The sequence below is a fragment of the Mastigoproctus giganteus genome, chromosome 6, assembly GCF_048544385.1.
Source record: "Mastigoproctus giganteus isolate SK-2022 chromosome 6, ASM4854438v1, whole genome shotgun sequence".
In the NCBI taxonomy this organism is placed as follows: Eukaryota; Metazoa; Arthropoda; class Arachnida; order Uropygi; family Thelyphonidae; genus Mastigoproctus; species Mastigoproctus giganteus.
The window spans coordinates 72,338,996-72,356,495 of NC_143580.1; the positions used below are offsets into that span (position 1 = coordinate 72,338,996).

Genomic DNA, 17,500 nt, shown 5'->3' on the forward strand with positions numbered 1-17,500 from the left:
TTTAAGAAAAGTTTGGGCAAATTATTAGAAAGAATAAGAAAATGAACTGGATTAATTATTGGCTGATGGTTTATAAGCTTTGCTTGCTCACATCATTTTGCCAATATTAATATTCCTTGTGAAATGCATACATAAGTATTTGAAATGTATACATAAATGCATACATTAACCTTTGAGGAAAAAGCTGCATTTCAAAACTGGAACTTCATTAATTTTGTAAAACTTTTCATTTTCCCCCCTTCCAAAATATATTGTTGTTAGAATGGTATATTTTGGAAGGGGAAGGTATGAATTTGTGTCGATTATGGATAGTGAAGGAGAATCTAGAGGAAAAAAAAAAAAAAAAAAAAAAGTCGAAACCTGAAAATGCTGCTTTAGAGAGGGCACTCAGTTTATTTTTTTTGTTTTCTTCAGAGCTAAATTTAGGTGAACCAGTGTTTGGCCGAATGTTGTGTGAAAAAGCATTGGATTTTAATCGAAAATTAATAGGTAAATGAAGATTTTAAGGCAAGCACAGGTTGGCTGAAAAACTTTCTGCAAATGAATCAGCAGCGGTGTCCTTTGAAAAATAAGATTGTTTCAGTTATAGCAAATTATGAGAAAGAAAACACTTATAATGTTGATGAGACAGGCTTATTATGAAAAGCATTATTGAGAAAAATCCTAGCCACTAAAAGAGAAATGCTTGCACCAAGTTTTAAGATGAGAAAAAAGCGAGTTACAATTGCTATGCATGCAAATACCACTGGGAAGCACAGATTGTCCGTGCTTGTTATCAGTAAGTCGAAAAAACCAAGAGCATTTAAAAATTTCTAATAATTTTCCTGTTTTGTATAAAAATCATAAAAAGGCCTGGATGGATGTTTCTGTTTTCTTAGATTGGTTTATAATTTTTTTTTTTTTAATTTAATTTATCTTATTTAATTTAATCGTACTAGAAAAATTATCTGGTTTGATTATCCAGAATATTTGGCTATCCAGAAGAGGTCTGACATCAGTTATTCTGGATCCCTAAAGGGGAGTAGATGTGACACGGAAACTGTTGTATTACCTGAAAATAATAATAATGTTTGCATGTGTTCGTAGATGGTAGTAATGTTGGGGAGGGTTAACATGTTCAACCTTGTTTGTCTGCTTTCCACCTCTCTCTTTCAGTAATGAAAAGACAGTTGTAGTGCGAGTGCTTATACAGTTTATCTATGTATCTATTGCATAGTGTTTGTTTCTTCTGTGTTTTGCTTAGTATTGTATTGTTAATACTGTTAAAGCAGAAGCAAAGGAAGTGTCTGTCTGAACCACCCTAATAATTTCTGATGTGCATATGGATGGTTTACAATAAAAACTCAGAAGAAAATTTTACAGTATTACTGAAAAGGAGCATATTCCTGGTACTTTGGTGTGACATTCTGATCAGAACAAAACTTGGGCTGTACATATGTGCTGTATTACCTACATCACAAAATCTGAGAATGTGGCTAACTGGGAAAATTAAAAGTATGCCTTTTGCTGTTCCTATGGTGTGGCAAGAACTGTGATACCACATTGATGACTGGTATTTCTGAAAAAGCAAGCACAAATATCCTAACATACTATTATATCCTCTACAATAAGGCCTGCTCCATATAATGAAGACCTGACAATACAGATCCCCCAAAACAATGGGATAAAGGAAGCAGTTATGAATGTAGCAAGGATCCTTCTATTGCAGACTTCACTGGACTGTCCACTTCAACAGATTTGAAGTGGGCAGAAAATCCTTTAACCAGAAAATTATGTGCCACACTTGCAGACTTTGCTGGACTGTCCACTTCAAGAGATTTGTACTCCTAACCAGAAAATTATAATTTGCAACACAAAAATTCAGAAGGCAATTTACAGTATTACTGAAGGGGCATATTCTTGGGACTTGGGTTGTAACATTCTGATAAGGAAAAAAATTTGCCCTGATCAGGGCAAGATTAGCAACAACAGTAACACAGCGAAAGTTACTTGAAGCAGAAACTAAAATTACAGTATATTTAAAATTGTCACAAAGTGTTTTCAAAATATTTTGTCATGGAAGTTGGTATGCATTTCTGTAAAAATATTAGCGAATTATCTTCCAAATGAACCGAACATAATCCTATTGAATGGCATATATTTATCAATGCCTCAAAATTAAGTTTAAAAACACTCTTGATGCACAATGGACAGTTCCTCTGCTTCATGTTGTTGGTCTGAAAGAATCATACAAAAGCATGTCCAAAATCTCGATTGCAAAAATGTACCACGATTTTTTTTGCAATCAGAATCTTGGACATGCAGAAAAAAAAAAAAAAAAAAAACAACTGGCAGCTCAAGGTCACAGAGTAAATTATGAATTTTGCATTATATACAACTTTTTTTTATTTGCTTTAAGGTTAAATTTTTATACATTTTTGAATGATTAATTTTATTTAAATATTTTATTTGTGGTTCTAAACAGTGTTAACTGCTCATGTGACTTAATAACAGTACCTAGCTAGTGCAGTAAACTTGAAGATCCTGCACCTTGGCGATTGAGAGGTACCAAATTTAAAAATTTTCCACATTTGAGAGGTGTACCAGTTTCTGGGTCCTTTAAAGATTCTTTAAACTCTGTTTTGGAGTAAAAAGGCACTTGCCATGTTAACTGTTAATTTTCCCTAGTTTTGTTTTGCTTTTATATGGTTATTGACTGAAAGTTGGCCTCTAAGAGCAGTCAGGGAAATAATTTTTGATCTTACTATCTAATATAATGTCAGAATTAAGAATACATTTTTAAATTTCACTTTCATATATTTCTTGCCATTTTTTTAAAAAAAAACTTGAATCTGTACACCAATGCACTGTAAGAGTTTTGATGAGACTGCTGGATGGTTAAAGACATGAGAGCTCATAGAACAGTGAAAAAATATCCTTTTTTCTTTAGCAATTTGTAATAATGCATCAAGAGGCACAAAACCCTTTCCTCTTCATCAACCATGTTACCTGTCTAAATGGTTTTCGTTTCTATATTAAAATTTTGGCAAATAATTAATTAATGATCAATGAAAGTGAAGCAAACAAAAAACCAAAATTCCTCAAGAAATTGCCAAAAGAGAAAGTGGCCTTTCTGCTCTAATCTTTTTAACTGATTCATGGCCTCTGATACTTGTTTAGCGATTAAAGTATAAAATATATTGCTCATCTCTGGAGGAACAGAATTAAGAAAAAGAAAATTGCAAACAAGATAGTACTCTTTTTAATAAAAACGCAGATACAAACTGAGTTAGACTAAATTAAATAAAAATAAAATAAAGCAAAACAGTAGCTTTCGAGTCTAGGCAACTCTTCATCAGCAGAATACAAATGTTAAAAAATGTTAATACAAATGTAAAAAATCTGCGATCCTTTCTCTTGAGGGCAAAAATGCCCATCCCCTCCTTGTTATGCAGGTTGATATATCGCATTACCTGCCATGACTGCAGTGGTTTCTACATCGGGGAATCTGGCAGAAGGCTCCAAGACCGGATCTTGAAACACGAGGGGAATCCAGTCTGGTGATTCAGAGCACTCTCCAGTTGTAGATCACTACTGGTCCTCTCAACACTATCTTGAACCACGCCAGGATATTGAAATCATCGACCACTCACAAAATTACCTTCAGTGTGTATGGCTCGAATCACTCCACATATTCGGTTGCCATGATAATTTTAACTGCAATAAAGGTATATGTATACATCCAATCATGGAGGCAATTATCCTACAATGTGATAAATGCTGGCACGCACCCCCTTGTACATGCTCTGCATTCGCAGCTGCAAGCATCTGGTTCTAACCAGTGATTACTGTTGCTTACACTCATGTCCTGCTTTGTTTGCTTTACATGACCATGTCTGGGAATTCTTTGTTTCATAATAACGCTTGTATTCAGCTGATGACGAGTAACCTAGACTCTAAAGCTACTGTTTTACTTTATTTTTATTAAAGAGTTCCATCTTGTTTGGAATTTTCTTTTTCTTAATTCCATTCCTCCGGAGGTGAGCAATATATTTTATACTTTATACATGGATCCCAGAGTCAAAGGCCTCTTTAATCTTGTTTAGCAATTGTTCATTATTGTTTGTTTCAGTGGAAAATTTACAATTCTTTGTTAATTAGTTATAGCTGTATAGAGCAAAACAGAATTGTTGCAGTACTTCAATAGACTCCATGCAGACTCAGAGAAATTCTACAGACGGAGTGTAAAAACCCTTGCTCAACTACTATCACTATGAAAAATGTTGAAACCATGTACTGATTCATAATCAAAAAGGTAGCTGACACGTTATCTCTAAACAACGGTCAATACCAAACTACAGTCGAAGTGCTTTATAGCAACCCTCTTTTTAACATCCCAACACGTTATAACATCCTATGTGGTTGGTCCTGGCCACTTTCCCATTAACCTAATTCTATTTTACATTCAGTATAACAACATTGAAAATAAAAGGATTTCTCTATAAACCATAAATTTCTACCTCTTAAACTGAAATTTTACTTTTTGATTACAATATTTGCATTTAAAAATGACAGAATGCTTCAAACATATTGAAGTAACTGACGAGCTTGCAGAATGACCATGAGAAATAATTTAAGATTTTGCATGCTCTTACCTTGTAGCATGGTAATGAAATGAACATCGACTAGAAGTTAATATCATTAGTTCGAGTGCATGTTTATCGGTATGGCTCAAAGAAAGTGAGTATCTTTGCCAATCACAGATAAAATTAGGATTTAGAAAGCTGTAGATAATGATGCGGATTCTAGGATTGACATCACCAAACAGTTCGGCATTCCTAAGAATACTCTGTTCACTATTCTGAAAGATCGGAAAAGACAAAGTTTAGAGAAATATGCTGCACCAAGTAGGATTCGAGAATGAAAAGCAAAGTACCCGGATCTTTTTAAAGGTACTTTTGGAATGGCTAATAATGATGAGTGCAAAAAACGTTCCCATAGAAGGTAATCTTTTAAAAGCTAAGGTTGAATTGTTTGTGCATCGAATGGATATTGAAGACTTGTCATGGCCTGTCTTTCAAAAAAGTGTGTAGCGAAAGTGCAGCCGTGACATTGATGAAAAGGAACAGCAGGAAAATCATTTAAAAAAATGTTTTGCTGACATATGACCACAATGATATTTTTAATGCTGATGAAACGACTTTTTTTTTTTAATTGCTACCAGATAAAACACTTACATTTAAAGGGCGAGAAATGCAGTGGCAGATAAAGGGCCAAACAACAGATTAAACATTCTCCCAGCAGCAAACAGAAGCCTCAATGCTTTAAAGACATTACTAAGTATGTATCTGGCAAACCAAAAGGCATTGATGACATCACAAATCAACGGACTTAGATTGTAGGATGAGTGAGGGGAATAGGAAAATTTTGCTGTTTGTGGATAACTGCACCCTTCATTAACCTACATACAATCACTATTCAGTACCTACCACTAAATATGACGTCAGTTCTTCAGCCACTTGATCAAGGTGTAATCCAGTGTTTCAAGAAAAACTACCGAAGAATGCTATTAAACAAAATTGTGCTATGTCTTGAAATCAAAATTCAATGTGAAATCAACATCCTGCAGGCGATGTATTTATGTGTTTCAGCATGGGATGAAGTTGATGAAAAATTGGTCAGCAACTGCTTCAAATATGCTGGATTTACCACCTTGAATGATGCAATGTGTGAATTTTTGCATGCTTCTTCCTCTATTAATTGCGAAGAACAGTCCAATAATAGGAAGAAATATTTGAGCATGTGCATCATCTAAATTTACAGGAAAACTTAAGCTTCAACGATTGCACAGAAGTGGTTGCCTTCTGTGAAAGTACCTACCCGCCCAATGAAGAGAGGCCAATGAGCCTTGAAACAGTACTGTCTAGGTCAGTGGTCTTCAACCTGTTTTTAATAACGGCACCCCTACCATACTGTACACCGTTTTATAATGAAATAAACATAAATGAAAAAAAAAAATAATAAGTTTAAGTAACATAAACCCAAATTACATGGCACCACTGGAACGTTGTTGTTAATGCGGCACCTTAGGTTTCAACCCTAAGGTGCCGCGGCACCCCGGTTGAAAACCACTGGTCTAGGTGGTGGTGGTGGTGGTGGTATCTGGCGAGAATAAGAAATATTAGCCTCCTCCAATGGTGAAGCATTACTTATTTGAGGTAGTACAACATCATGGCAACTCATTGTGAAGGTTTTCACAATATGAGATATAATTAAAACAATGCCAATTTATCTACTTTGGTAGTTCACTATGTACAAATACGATGCAATGGCACTAACCTGTCCACTAGTGAAACTTCGTAGTTTGAGGCTTAAGCCCAAAAAATTGCCTTAGCTTTCTTATTTGTTGTTGATTTTTATGAACGATCGATATAATGTCCTTTTGATATAGAAACTGCTTTTCTCATTCCCCTGGGGGGGGTCGTTATATAGAGCTTCAACTAATATAGTCGAAAAAAATATAAAATAAAATTTACAAACTTAAAGATGATCCACACACACACACATAATTCAAACAAGAGTGCCCTCTCCAAAGACAGCTCTATGTCATCACAAAAGAATTTATAAAGATGGCTACTGCTGAAAAATGGTCACTAACTAACTAATTCTTCCCAAAGAACTATGGCAGTAGAGTTTGAGCGCATAGTGGCTTTGAAAACACGTGTTAAAACTTATATAATGTAGGAAGGTTATTGTTGCCCGAGATACCCCCCCCACCCATGCATAAACTGATAAGTTAAAAAGATGGCAGAATGATGCCTTGATTATAGCAATCTAAATGTATCTTTTTCCTTCCCTAAAATTAAAAAGAAGCATAACTGCATTTTACTTAATATTTCTAAGGGAGGACAGTAATTCTTACCTTTATCATCGCATCACCAATTAAGTTACTATCATTTCCCTCCTCCTCCTCCTCTTCATTTTCTATTTGCAGATCCTCTTCATTTTCTCTGCCTATAAGATCTGCCTCACCTAGATCGACAATTTCCTTTTTGAGCGTTTTGGCATTTGTTGCTGCATATGGATTAAGAATGCCCTTTTTATTGTATGCACGAGTAAATGCTGCTTTAACCTACAAAATTTAAAAACCTTTATTAGTCCTCAATGCATGAACACATGAAACTAATTTTTCTCTTTAATCTTTATTAATCCTTAAAAAATTACAGAATAGTTTAGGACTAAAGCCTCAGGTTGCGTAGGGAATTAACTGACTCCCTATACTTAATGATGCCAATTTATAACTACTTAAGTAGTTGACTATGTACAGAAATGATGCAATTGCACTAACTTGTTATGTCCTTAAAAAATTCAAACGTGTAGAAAAGTATTATATTTATATTGCTCTCTAATGCCCGAAAAATATTTGAATAGCATTTTTAATATGACATTCACATAATAGGATAAGATTTTTTCTTTTAAAAGGTTAAAAATAGTGGCATTTACTGTTTACGTAACAACAAACTCACCACCAGAGGATATGAAGTCTGTCCTATACTATCATATTTGTAACCCATCCATCTGTTATATTATTCAAAAATAATAACATAGACATGTTATTTACCTTAAAACAGAAACTGAATATTGTAAAACACTGCAAAGGACTAATAACAAAATATGGCAATTCTGCCCAAAATATTAAATATAATTTAAAAATGAAGTGTAGAATGAGTTTACTTGTTAAATAAATTTGTCAAATAACTCTACACAAATTAGAACTATGGAAGCCTGGCACACAGTGATGATTGACAGAAAAACTAGCTGATGAACACTTAATGTGTGAATTAGAAATTTTTTATTGAATGATAATTGCTGCTTTTTGACATAAAAGCCGAAAAATAGTTAACTAAACATTAGTAAAACCCAAAATAATAAATATTAAAAAGTGTGCATTTGTGTGTGTGTGTGTGTATGGTGGTAGGGGGGATGATTACTATACATTATGGCTCAAGTGTTACAGCCTCCATCAATGGATTTCGGGGATTTATTAGACTAGGAAAATATTGCAAAAAATGTATTCACATCCACAGGTAACTTGATGGTGACTACAAAGGGAAAAAATTGTGATTGGTCTATGTTTGATGTCTGTGGGAGCGGTATACTCTCGATTACTATTTGCTGGAGTAGGACAGACCACAATTGCATTATAATGATTGGAACTAGCCTGTCTGTTTTGTGCTGGTAGAAGTAACTCTACGTGAAAGAAGGGGGGGGGGTACAGTGTCCAACGTTTTAAATTCCAATCAAAAATGCTTGCCACAATACTTATATAAAAATGGAAAGTTATTGATTCTTTGTTTATATTAGGAAGATATGCATACTGGAATTAATATTTAAAATCAATGAAACTATGGGCTTCATTGATTTCAAATATTTAGTGCTTAGCTTTTATAGTTATCATATTAAATGCGCTGCTTTTAATTATTAAACCACACTTTCAATTAAGCTAACTGTGTATGGCGTAACTATGGAAATGGCGCGTGGTATGCTTGTACTCGTGACTTGGTGTTTGCATGAAAAAAAAAAAAAAAACAGATTTTATTCAAAGGTAGAGAGACTTGTTTTGCTTAAGTGCTTTCTGTTTTTATTTTATTTTATTTTATTTATTTTTTTGCAAGTTAAGGACTTCCACAAAGGGGATCGAAAAGTGACACGAGTAATTACAGACCTATCAGTTTAACTTCTGTTCCGGGGAACATACTGGAATCACTGGTTAAAGAAGCAGTACTGGATCATCTAGACAAGACTGCAGTTACAGTTCAGGCACAGCATGGGGGAAGCCTCGTCTGACCAATTTGATTGGACCATTATGATTTGTTCACAAAGAAATTGAATGCAAAAAATAATTTTGATATCTTATTGGAATTTGGGAAGTACAATGTGTACAGGAAGGATAGACAGGACAGGAAGGGAGGGAGGAGGTGTTATGCTGTTAGTTCAGAAACACAAAATCTAAGGAAGTGCATCCAATTGATGTTGGTGGACAATGCAGCGTTGAGTCTGTTTGGTGTGAAATAAGCACTGGCAAAGGAAAAATTAGAGTAGGTGTGTGTTATAGGCCTAATGAATCTGATGAGTATAATGAGCAATTGTGCAAAGAGAGTGGGCAAGTAAATAAGAATGTCTTATAACGGGGGATTTTAACTTTCCAGATATTGACTGGAACTTGTGGGTTGGTCACTCACACACTAGCAAGACTTTTGTGGATTTATTGGATGACTGTTTTCTACAGCAACACGTTCGAGAGGCAACCAGAGGGAGTAATACTTGATCTGATTATCAGCAGTGATTATTCATGCATAAGAATCTGCAGATAAAGGAACAACTGGGTGACAGTGATCACAATGTACTGATGTGGGAATTACTTAAAGATGTAACTACTATCAAGGCTAAAGGAAAGGGCTTTTGCTTTCGTAAAGTTGACTACACTGGTCTCAGATAGTTTTTAAATTCTGTACAGTGGGATCAACTGATGATGTTACTAAAGTTGAATAAATGGGAAGCCTTCAGGGACTTAATTTTGGAGGCTACTAGGTTTTTCATTACAAATAAGAAATACTGTTCAAGGTTTAGGCCTAAATGGATGTCAGATGAATTAATGAGGCTTGTAGCAGAGAAGAAGAATGTAGGATGCATATAAAGTATCAGGTGACACAGAAGCCTATGGCAGGTATAAACTAGTCTGTAATCAAGTCACAAAGGAGGTTAGGCAGGCAAAGGCAGATTACAAGAAATCTTTGGCAAAGGATGCAAAGAAAAACAGCAAAGAGTTCTTACTTATGTAAACTCTAGAAGGAAAGGGATGAATCAGATTGGACCACTTAACATATATGAGTTGACTAATGATGATCTTGTTCAGGTAGCTGATAAAATGAATGAGTATTTTGCATCTACATTCACACATGAGGAGTCATTCAATGAGTGGAGTGCCAGAAGTTTATCAAAACACTAACAGGGAGCTAAGCGATTTTGTAATAACTGAGAGCAAAGTGGAGGAGAAATTGTTGAAGTTAAACATAAGGAAGGCACCCGGGGTGGACAGGATCTATCCAGTTATATTAAAGGAGGCAGCAAAGGAAGTTTGTTTGTTTGTTATTGGGTTTTTAGGAGCATTAGCAACTAAGGCCATATTGCTCCGGGATATGCGGTGGTCATTCCCTGACCTTTCCGCATCATCCGTATTTGGTGGTGACGGGCTCGAACCCCGGTCTAATCAAGAAGCGTGTGCTATGCACTGCTGCTCCTTCCCACCTGGCTACAGAGGCGCCAGCAAAGGAAGTAAGCAAACTCTTAGCCATAATTATGAGAGCTTCCTTAGACTCAGGGGAGGTCCCCATGGACTGGAGGTGTGCAAATGTATCACCATTTCACAAAGGGGGCTCGAAGGGTGACATGAGTAATTATAGACCTGTTATTTTGACTTCTGTTGCAGGGAAAATAATATAATGGAGTTAATGGTTTAAGAAGCACTGCAGGATCATCTAGACAAGATAGCAGTAATAATTCAGACACAGCATGGGTTTGTCAAGTTAAAGTCTTGTTTGACCAATTTGATTGGATACTATGATGTGGTCACAAAAGAAATGGACGCAAAAAAATATTTTGATATCATATACTTGGATTTTAGAAAAGCTTTTGATACTGTTGCACATGGAAGACTGCTGTACAAATTGGAAAAGTATGGCATTAATGGTAAGTTGTTACAATGGATAAAGGGATGGTTGAGTGGGAGACGACAGAGAGTGGTAATCAATGGATACTGCTCTTCGTGGACAAATGTTGTTGGTGGAGTTCCCCAGGGTTCGGTGTTGGGCCCATTGTTTTGTATATTTATCAATGATATTGATGAAGGTATATCAGGTTTAATGTCCAAGTTTGCAGATGATACAAAGGTTGGCAGGGTTGTTAACGACAGTATGCTACTCCAACTGGATCTAGATAAGTTGGGAAAATGGGCTGAGAAGTGGCAACTGAAGTTTAACATTGACAAATGCAAATTACTGCATATGGGTAGCGATAACCGAAGAGAAACATACCAACTCTGTGATACTACCTTCAGGGAAGTGGAAAGTGAAAAAGACCTGGGGGTAATTGTGCAGTCAAATATGAAGTTCACTGAGCAGTGCAGATGGGCACCAGGGTAGGTCATGGAGTCTTGTCAATGATATATAGGAATTTTGCTAGCAGGGACAGGTAGGTGATTATCCCGTTATACAAGGCAATGGTCAGACTGCACCTAGAGTACTGTGTACAGGTCTTGAGGCCTCATTTTAGGATGTGGAGTTGCCAGAACAAGTACAAAGAAGGGCAACAAGATTGGTGAGGGGAACAAAGGGGGGCTCTCACCAAGAAAGGCTTTACGTTCTGCAAACTGGAGAGGAGGCACTTGTGAGGTGATCTGAATGAGGTGTATAAGGTGTTGAATGGGTTGAGCAAGCTGAATGATGATGGGATTCTTCATCTTTCTCAGACTAAGAACCTAAGGGGGCAGGCACAGTTTCAAATTGAGGAAAGATAGTTGTAGAATAGATGTGCGGAAATTTTCCTTTAGCCAGTGAGTAGTTGATTGGAGGAACAGGCTTCCATGTTTTATTGTGGAAGATAATAGCCTAAATAAATTTAAGGCTGAGCTGGACAGGGTTTTGGAATGAATGGAGGGGTGAAGTGGGAGTTTTTTTTTTTTTTTTTGGCTGATGCTGCATAAGCTTGGTTTCTTGCATTGTATGCCTCTATTAATGCTAATGCTAATATACTTGGATATACTTTAGGAAAGCTTTTGAGAGTGATAATCAATGGACACTGCTCTTCATGGACTAATGTTATTAGTGGAGTTTCTCAGGGGGTCTGTGCTGGGCCAATTGTTGTTTTCTGTATTTATTAATGATATTGATGAAGGTATATCAGGATTAATGTCAAAGTTTGCAGATGTTACAAAGGTTGGTGGGGTTGTTAATGATAGTAAGGATGGTACGATACTGCAACAGGATCTAGAAAAGTTGAGCAGATGGGCTGAGAGGTGGCAACTGTAGCTAATATTGACAAATGCAAAGTATTGCATATGGGTAGCAGTAACCCCAGATTAACATACCAACTGTGGTATTACACTCAGGGTAATGGAGAATGAAAAAAACCTGGGTAATTGTATAGTCAGATATGAAGTTTTCTGAGCAGTGTAGACAGGCAGTAATGTAGCTCATGGGGGTCTTGTCAATGATATATAGGAATTTTGCTTGCAGGGACAAGGAGGTGATTATCCCCCCTGTATAAGGCAGTAGTCAGGCCACACCTTGAATACTGCATACAGGTCTGGAGGCCTCATTTTAGGAAAGATGTTGAACTCGCTAATAGATTGAGTACAGAGAAGGGCTGCTGTTACCAAGGTATGCTTCAGTTCTGCAAATTGCAGCTTCTGGAGACTAGGCACCTTGAGGTCATCAGATTGAGGTTTGAGCATTTGAGGTTTGAGGCTTGAATGGTTTGAGCAAGGTCAATGCTGATGGGATTCTTCCTCCTGCTGAGATTCCACACCTGAAGGGAGATAAATTCAAATTGAGGAAAGACAGTTGTAGAATAGATGTGCAGAAATTTGCCTTTAGCCAGCTTTTTTTTTTTTTGGGCTGATGCTATATAAGCTTGCTTTATTGCATCATATGTCTCTACTAATGCTAATGTTATAATAACTCATTTATTTTAATTAAAAAAAAATAAAAGTTATTATGTAAAAAAAAATCGGAATATTAACTTTCATGAATGAGAGCGGTATAAGACACATTCTATCTACTTGACTGTTTTGTTGATATGAGCATAGGTGGAATTAAAGTTTGTTGAATGGTTTATTTGTATCACAGTTTTTTAACTTAAGATTGTAGTTATCTTCTTTCCTTTTTTGTTTTCCTTGTATTCCAGGACTTATTCATTAGTTTTAAAAGTATACAGGAAACACAGGAGATAGCATTTATCTCAGAGGGCAAACCCAAACCTTACCTACTTGTTGCTTACATTCCAGTAATATTTGTGCTATGAAACTTTTTTGACAATGGAGTCTAAGGTATCTCCTGAGGTTGGGGAAGAGGACAATCCAAGAGGAGAGGAACATTGAATCTGCCAATGTTTCTGTTGATGTTAGCACCTATGCTGTGTTCGATAGACCAGCTTCTATGAACTTGACTAATGGCCTGCTAAGTAGACTTTTATATTTTTTTATTTTTAGGTGTGGTTAGGTACTAGAACAGAATAAAACAGAATCAAACCTGCTAAGTAGACTTTTATATTTCTGAACATCTGTTCAGAAATTTCTTTCAAGTATGCCCTCAAAGGAAGAAAAATGGGACCCCATCAAGTTCTCAGGTACCCAACTCAATGCCATAACTCACAATTGTGCATCATGCAACACATTGACAATCTCCAAGGCAGATCTCACAGAAGGTAGTTTTTGTCAGTTATTCTATTATTGGGGAAAACGGGAAATATGTCATGCAAGAAGGATAGGTGGAATAGGACAGGGTATCTGCTAGAAGCAAAATAGATGATGTTGTAGTAAGGGCACAAAAAGGTGATACTATTGTAAATGTTGACATTAATGATATAAAGAGCAGGAGATCTCAAGATTTACTTAAGTACAGGACAACATTAAGAAAAAGTCGCAAGTTAGGATTGAATTTCAAAGTGTCTGCTCAATCAATTCCGCCCTGGAGAGGATGTGCAAGGCTCACGGGGTAGAATTTTTCTCAACATGGTCTGTGCTTGTGAACAGGAGAGTTTTTTTACAGGGATGGGATACACTTAAATAAGGAGTGCAAGAATATCTGCTGATGCTATTGAGACAGTGTTATGTGGGTCGGAAAACTACTAGCTTGGCTGGGATTCATACACTAATAGATTAACTAGAGCTGCAGGCAGAGGTGAAAGTGATTCTTGTACTGCTTCTATTGGAACATGCAGTAGCCTGGCAAGCAAGGTGCCAGGTATTTCAAGTCATGCTGTAGGTCGTCATGGAACAAGTAAATACATGGGCTGTATTAGGGTAACTAAGAGTAAGGTCAGGTGCATGTATATTTGCATGTACACTATGCTAGAAGCATTATAAATAAATTTGATAAATCTGAAGTACTGATGAAGTCATCAAATACAGACATTTTATGGATATTAGAGACACGGTATCACTCAGACATAAGCAATACTGAATTTGAGTATGGGGAGTACAATGTATACAGGAAGGACAAATGTGTCATGTATTCTTGTTTGTAATCTATGGGGCCCCCTACCCCCAGTTCAATGCTGTAGCTAAATTGACACAGTGATACAAACCTGAAGTGTAGGTTTGTGTAAATGTGATGTACAGTTGTGTTGTTCTGTTGTTGGCCAGCTTCTGGCATTTTGCAGCCAGGCAAGCACCTGGCAAGTAGTCCCTTGACTCCCATACTTAACTGCATGGAGTCACGCCAGGTTCTGTACAGTTGTGTACTGGACCCTGCTGTAACTAGTGACAGCAGTGCCCAAAAATGAGAGAAGTGGATGAAGAATTGGGCTTAGGTGTGGTTAGGTACTAGAACAGAATAGTTAAGAGTACTCCAGAGAAATTTAGAAGAGTAGAAAAAGTGAAAATTGCAATGGACACTAAAGTCCAATTCCCACTCAAGGGAATTGGACTTTAGTGTCCAATTATAATGACAATCATAAGAGCAAGAACATAATACCTGGGATGGGGTATGCAAACTCCCACCCCACAAGGGTGTCAGCAATTCGGACAAGTCTGAAAAAGAGCATTCTACCCAAGACAGGGTTAGCAAAAATCCCAATCCAGCAATGGAGCCAGCATGATTCTTCACTAGGCGTATGCTAGATAAGACTGTTCACCAGCCCTCCAAGAGGGATGGGGGGGGGGGGTCAAGAGACCAGGAGATCCTACTCCAACAGGAGTCAGTAAGAATTTAGTTCAGCAATGGCAAGTTAGCAGAATCCCACCCCGCTACTGGGTCAGCATCAGTCTAGTTCATCAGTCACAAGTAGGTTAGTTGTTATGTGCTTCGAAAAAGAATCTTGTGGTGACTATTGTCTGTATTTTGACAAGGTACTGGACAAAGAAACATCTCTTGAAGTTGTGCCCATGTTGGTGATCTTGCAGCATATTTTGGCCATGAATGTCTAGAATTTAGGGCCTTTGATAGCTATTCCAGGTATTGTACATTTATTTGTAATTTTGGAAAGCTTTATTAGGCAAATACAGAGAAGGCCATAAATTAATCTTTGGTAGCAGTAAGGTTAGGAGATTCTTGGCAATCAGCAATTCAAGTCTGAATTTCAATAGCTGCTTTTAGATCAGTGAAATATGGACATTTATAAAGTATGTGTGTCAAGGATTCTCTGCTTCTGCAGCGACGGTACGGTGTTGGCAACAAGCTGAAATGAAAGAGCTTGTCATTTATGCTGCCATGTTCAGTGAAAAGAAAAGTTGCTTCAAGTCCTGGATTAAACCATTGTAGTTGTTCCTTTGAGTACTGTTGGCAGAAAATTGTATGTTACTCTACCAAGAGGGTTTTGTGTTCTAGTCCTGCTGCTAGCAAATCAAATTCTTGTTTGATACTTTTCTTTTCTTCTTGTATTTGGCTTTGGAAGGTCTAGAGTTCTACAGGAAGGGCAAAGCGGACAGAAGAAGGGGTTATGCTCTTAGTTAAGAAGCATATTAAATCTAATCTAAGGCAGTACATACAGTCCACATGGATAGTCATTGTAATGTTCAGTCGGTTTGGTGTGACACAAGTACTGGGAAAACTAAAATGAGTGTAGGAGTGTGCCATAGGCTTAATGACTGTGATAAGTATACGAAGTAACTATACAGAAAAAGAGAGTAGGCCAGTAATTCCAAATGTCTTATAATGGGGGATTTTAAATTACAGACGTTGACTGAAATTTATGGTTGGTTACTCACAAACTAGCAAGACTTTTGTGAATTTATTGGATGACTGTTTTCTAAAGCAGCATGTTAGAGAGATAACAAGAGGAAGCAAGGAAGCAGTACTCTTGATCTGGTTATCAGCAGCAATTCTTCATGCATTAAGAATTGGTAGGTAAAACACCCACTGGGTTGCAGTGATCACACTGTATTGATGCGGAATTTACTTAAAGACAACTACTGTCAAGGGCAAAGGAAGAGGCTTTTGCTTTCGTGAGGGTGACACTATAGTGGACTTAGTTTTTAAATTCTATGCAGTGGGACCAACTGATGATGTTACCAACAAATTCTAAATAAGAAACATCCAGGAAAATAATCATAGCAGCTAATGGGCTTTTCATACCAACTAAGAAATACTGTTCAAGGCTTAGACCTAAATGAATGTCAGATGAGCTGATGAGACTTTTGGTAGAAAAGAAGAATGCATGAGATACATTTAAATTAGCAGGTGTTTAAATCAACTATTTAAATTTAAATTATAATAGATAAGGTGTAGTCTGCAATCAAGTCACAAAGAGGTCAGGCAAGCTATGACAGATTATGATAAATCTTCAGCAAAAGATGAAAAGAAAAACAGCAAAGACTTCTTTACTTATGTAACCACTAGAAGGAAGGTGATGAAACACACTGGTCCACTTGATATTGATGGTTCAACTGTTCTTGAACATGCTCAGATTGCTGACAAACTGAATAGGTATTTTGCATATACATTCACACATGAGAATTTCTGTAGGAAATGGGAAGACAGAAGTTTATCAAACCCTAATGGGGAGCTAAATGATTTTATGACAACTGAAAGGAAAGTAGAAGAGAAACTGTTGAAGTTAAATATAAAAGACAACTTGGGTGGATGGGATCTATCCAATTATATTAAGGGAGGCAGCTAAGGAGGTACAGAAACCCTTAGCCATAATTATGAGAGCATTCTTAGATTCAGAGAAGATCCCCATGGAATGGAGCTGTGCAAATGTATCCCAAATTCACAAAGGTGGATCAAAAGGTGACATAAGTAATCAGACCTATTGGCTTAATGTCTGTTTCAGGGAAAATAATGGAGTTGCTGGCTAAAGAAGTAATGCAGTAAAATACAAACAGGAAAGTAATTGTACTGTAGTTAGAGCATGAATTTGTTAAGGTGCAGTCTTGTCTGTACAATCTGATTGGATAATATGATGGGATAACAAAGGAACTGGTTGTAAAAAATAATTTTGATATCATATATTTGAATTTTAGAAGGATGGCCTTTGATACTATTGTACAGCAGTCTTTTATGGGCAAAATGGAGCATTGTGGCATTAAGGACAAGTTATTGCTACGAATAAAATACTGTTTGAGTGGGAAAAACTAGAGAATGGTTATCAGCAGGCAATGTTCTTCGTGAATCACTTTCACTTCAGTGAAAGTGATCACTTCAACAATCACTTTCACTTCAGTGAAAGTGATCGTTGGAATATCACAACGTTATTAACGTAGTCTCCCAATGTTTAGTGCTAGGCCCATTGTTGTTTTCAC

The 17,500-nt window shown here is 36.7% G+C and overlaps 1 protein-coding gene across 4 annotated transcripts in view; it reads right to left on the minus strand.

Annotated features, from left to right (window-relative positions):
• The window catches only part of Gnf1 (germ line transcription factor 1), a 397,251-nt gene that overhangs the window by 20,065 nt on the left and 359,686 nt on the right, over positions 1–17,500 (minus strand). For all 4 annotated transcript variants that reach the window (XM_090376044.1, XM_090376043.1, XM_090376042.1 and 1 more), the window contains one exon: positions 6,902–7,111. In XM_090376044.1, coding sequence (XP_090232170.1) covers positions 6,902–7,111 — 210 coding nt within the window. The remainder of the gene's footprint in view (positions 1–6,901; positions 7,112–17,500) is intronic.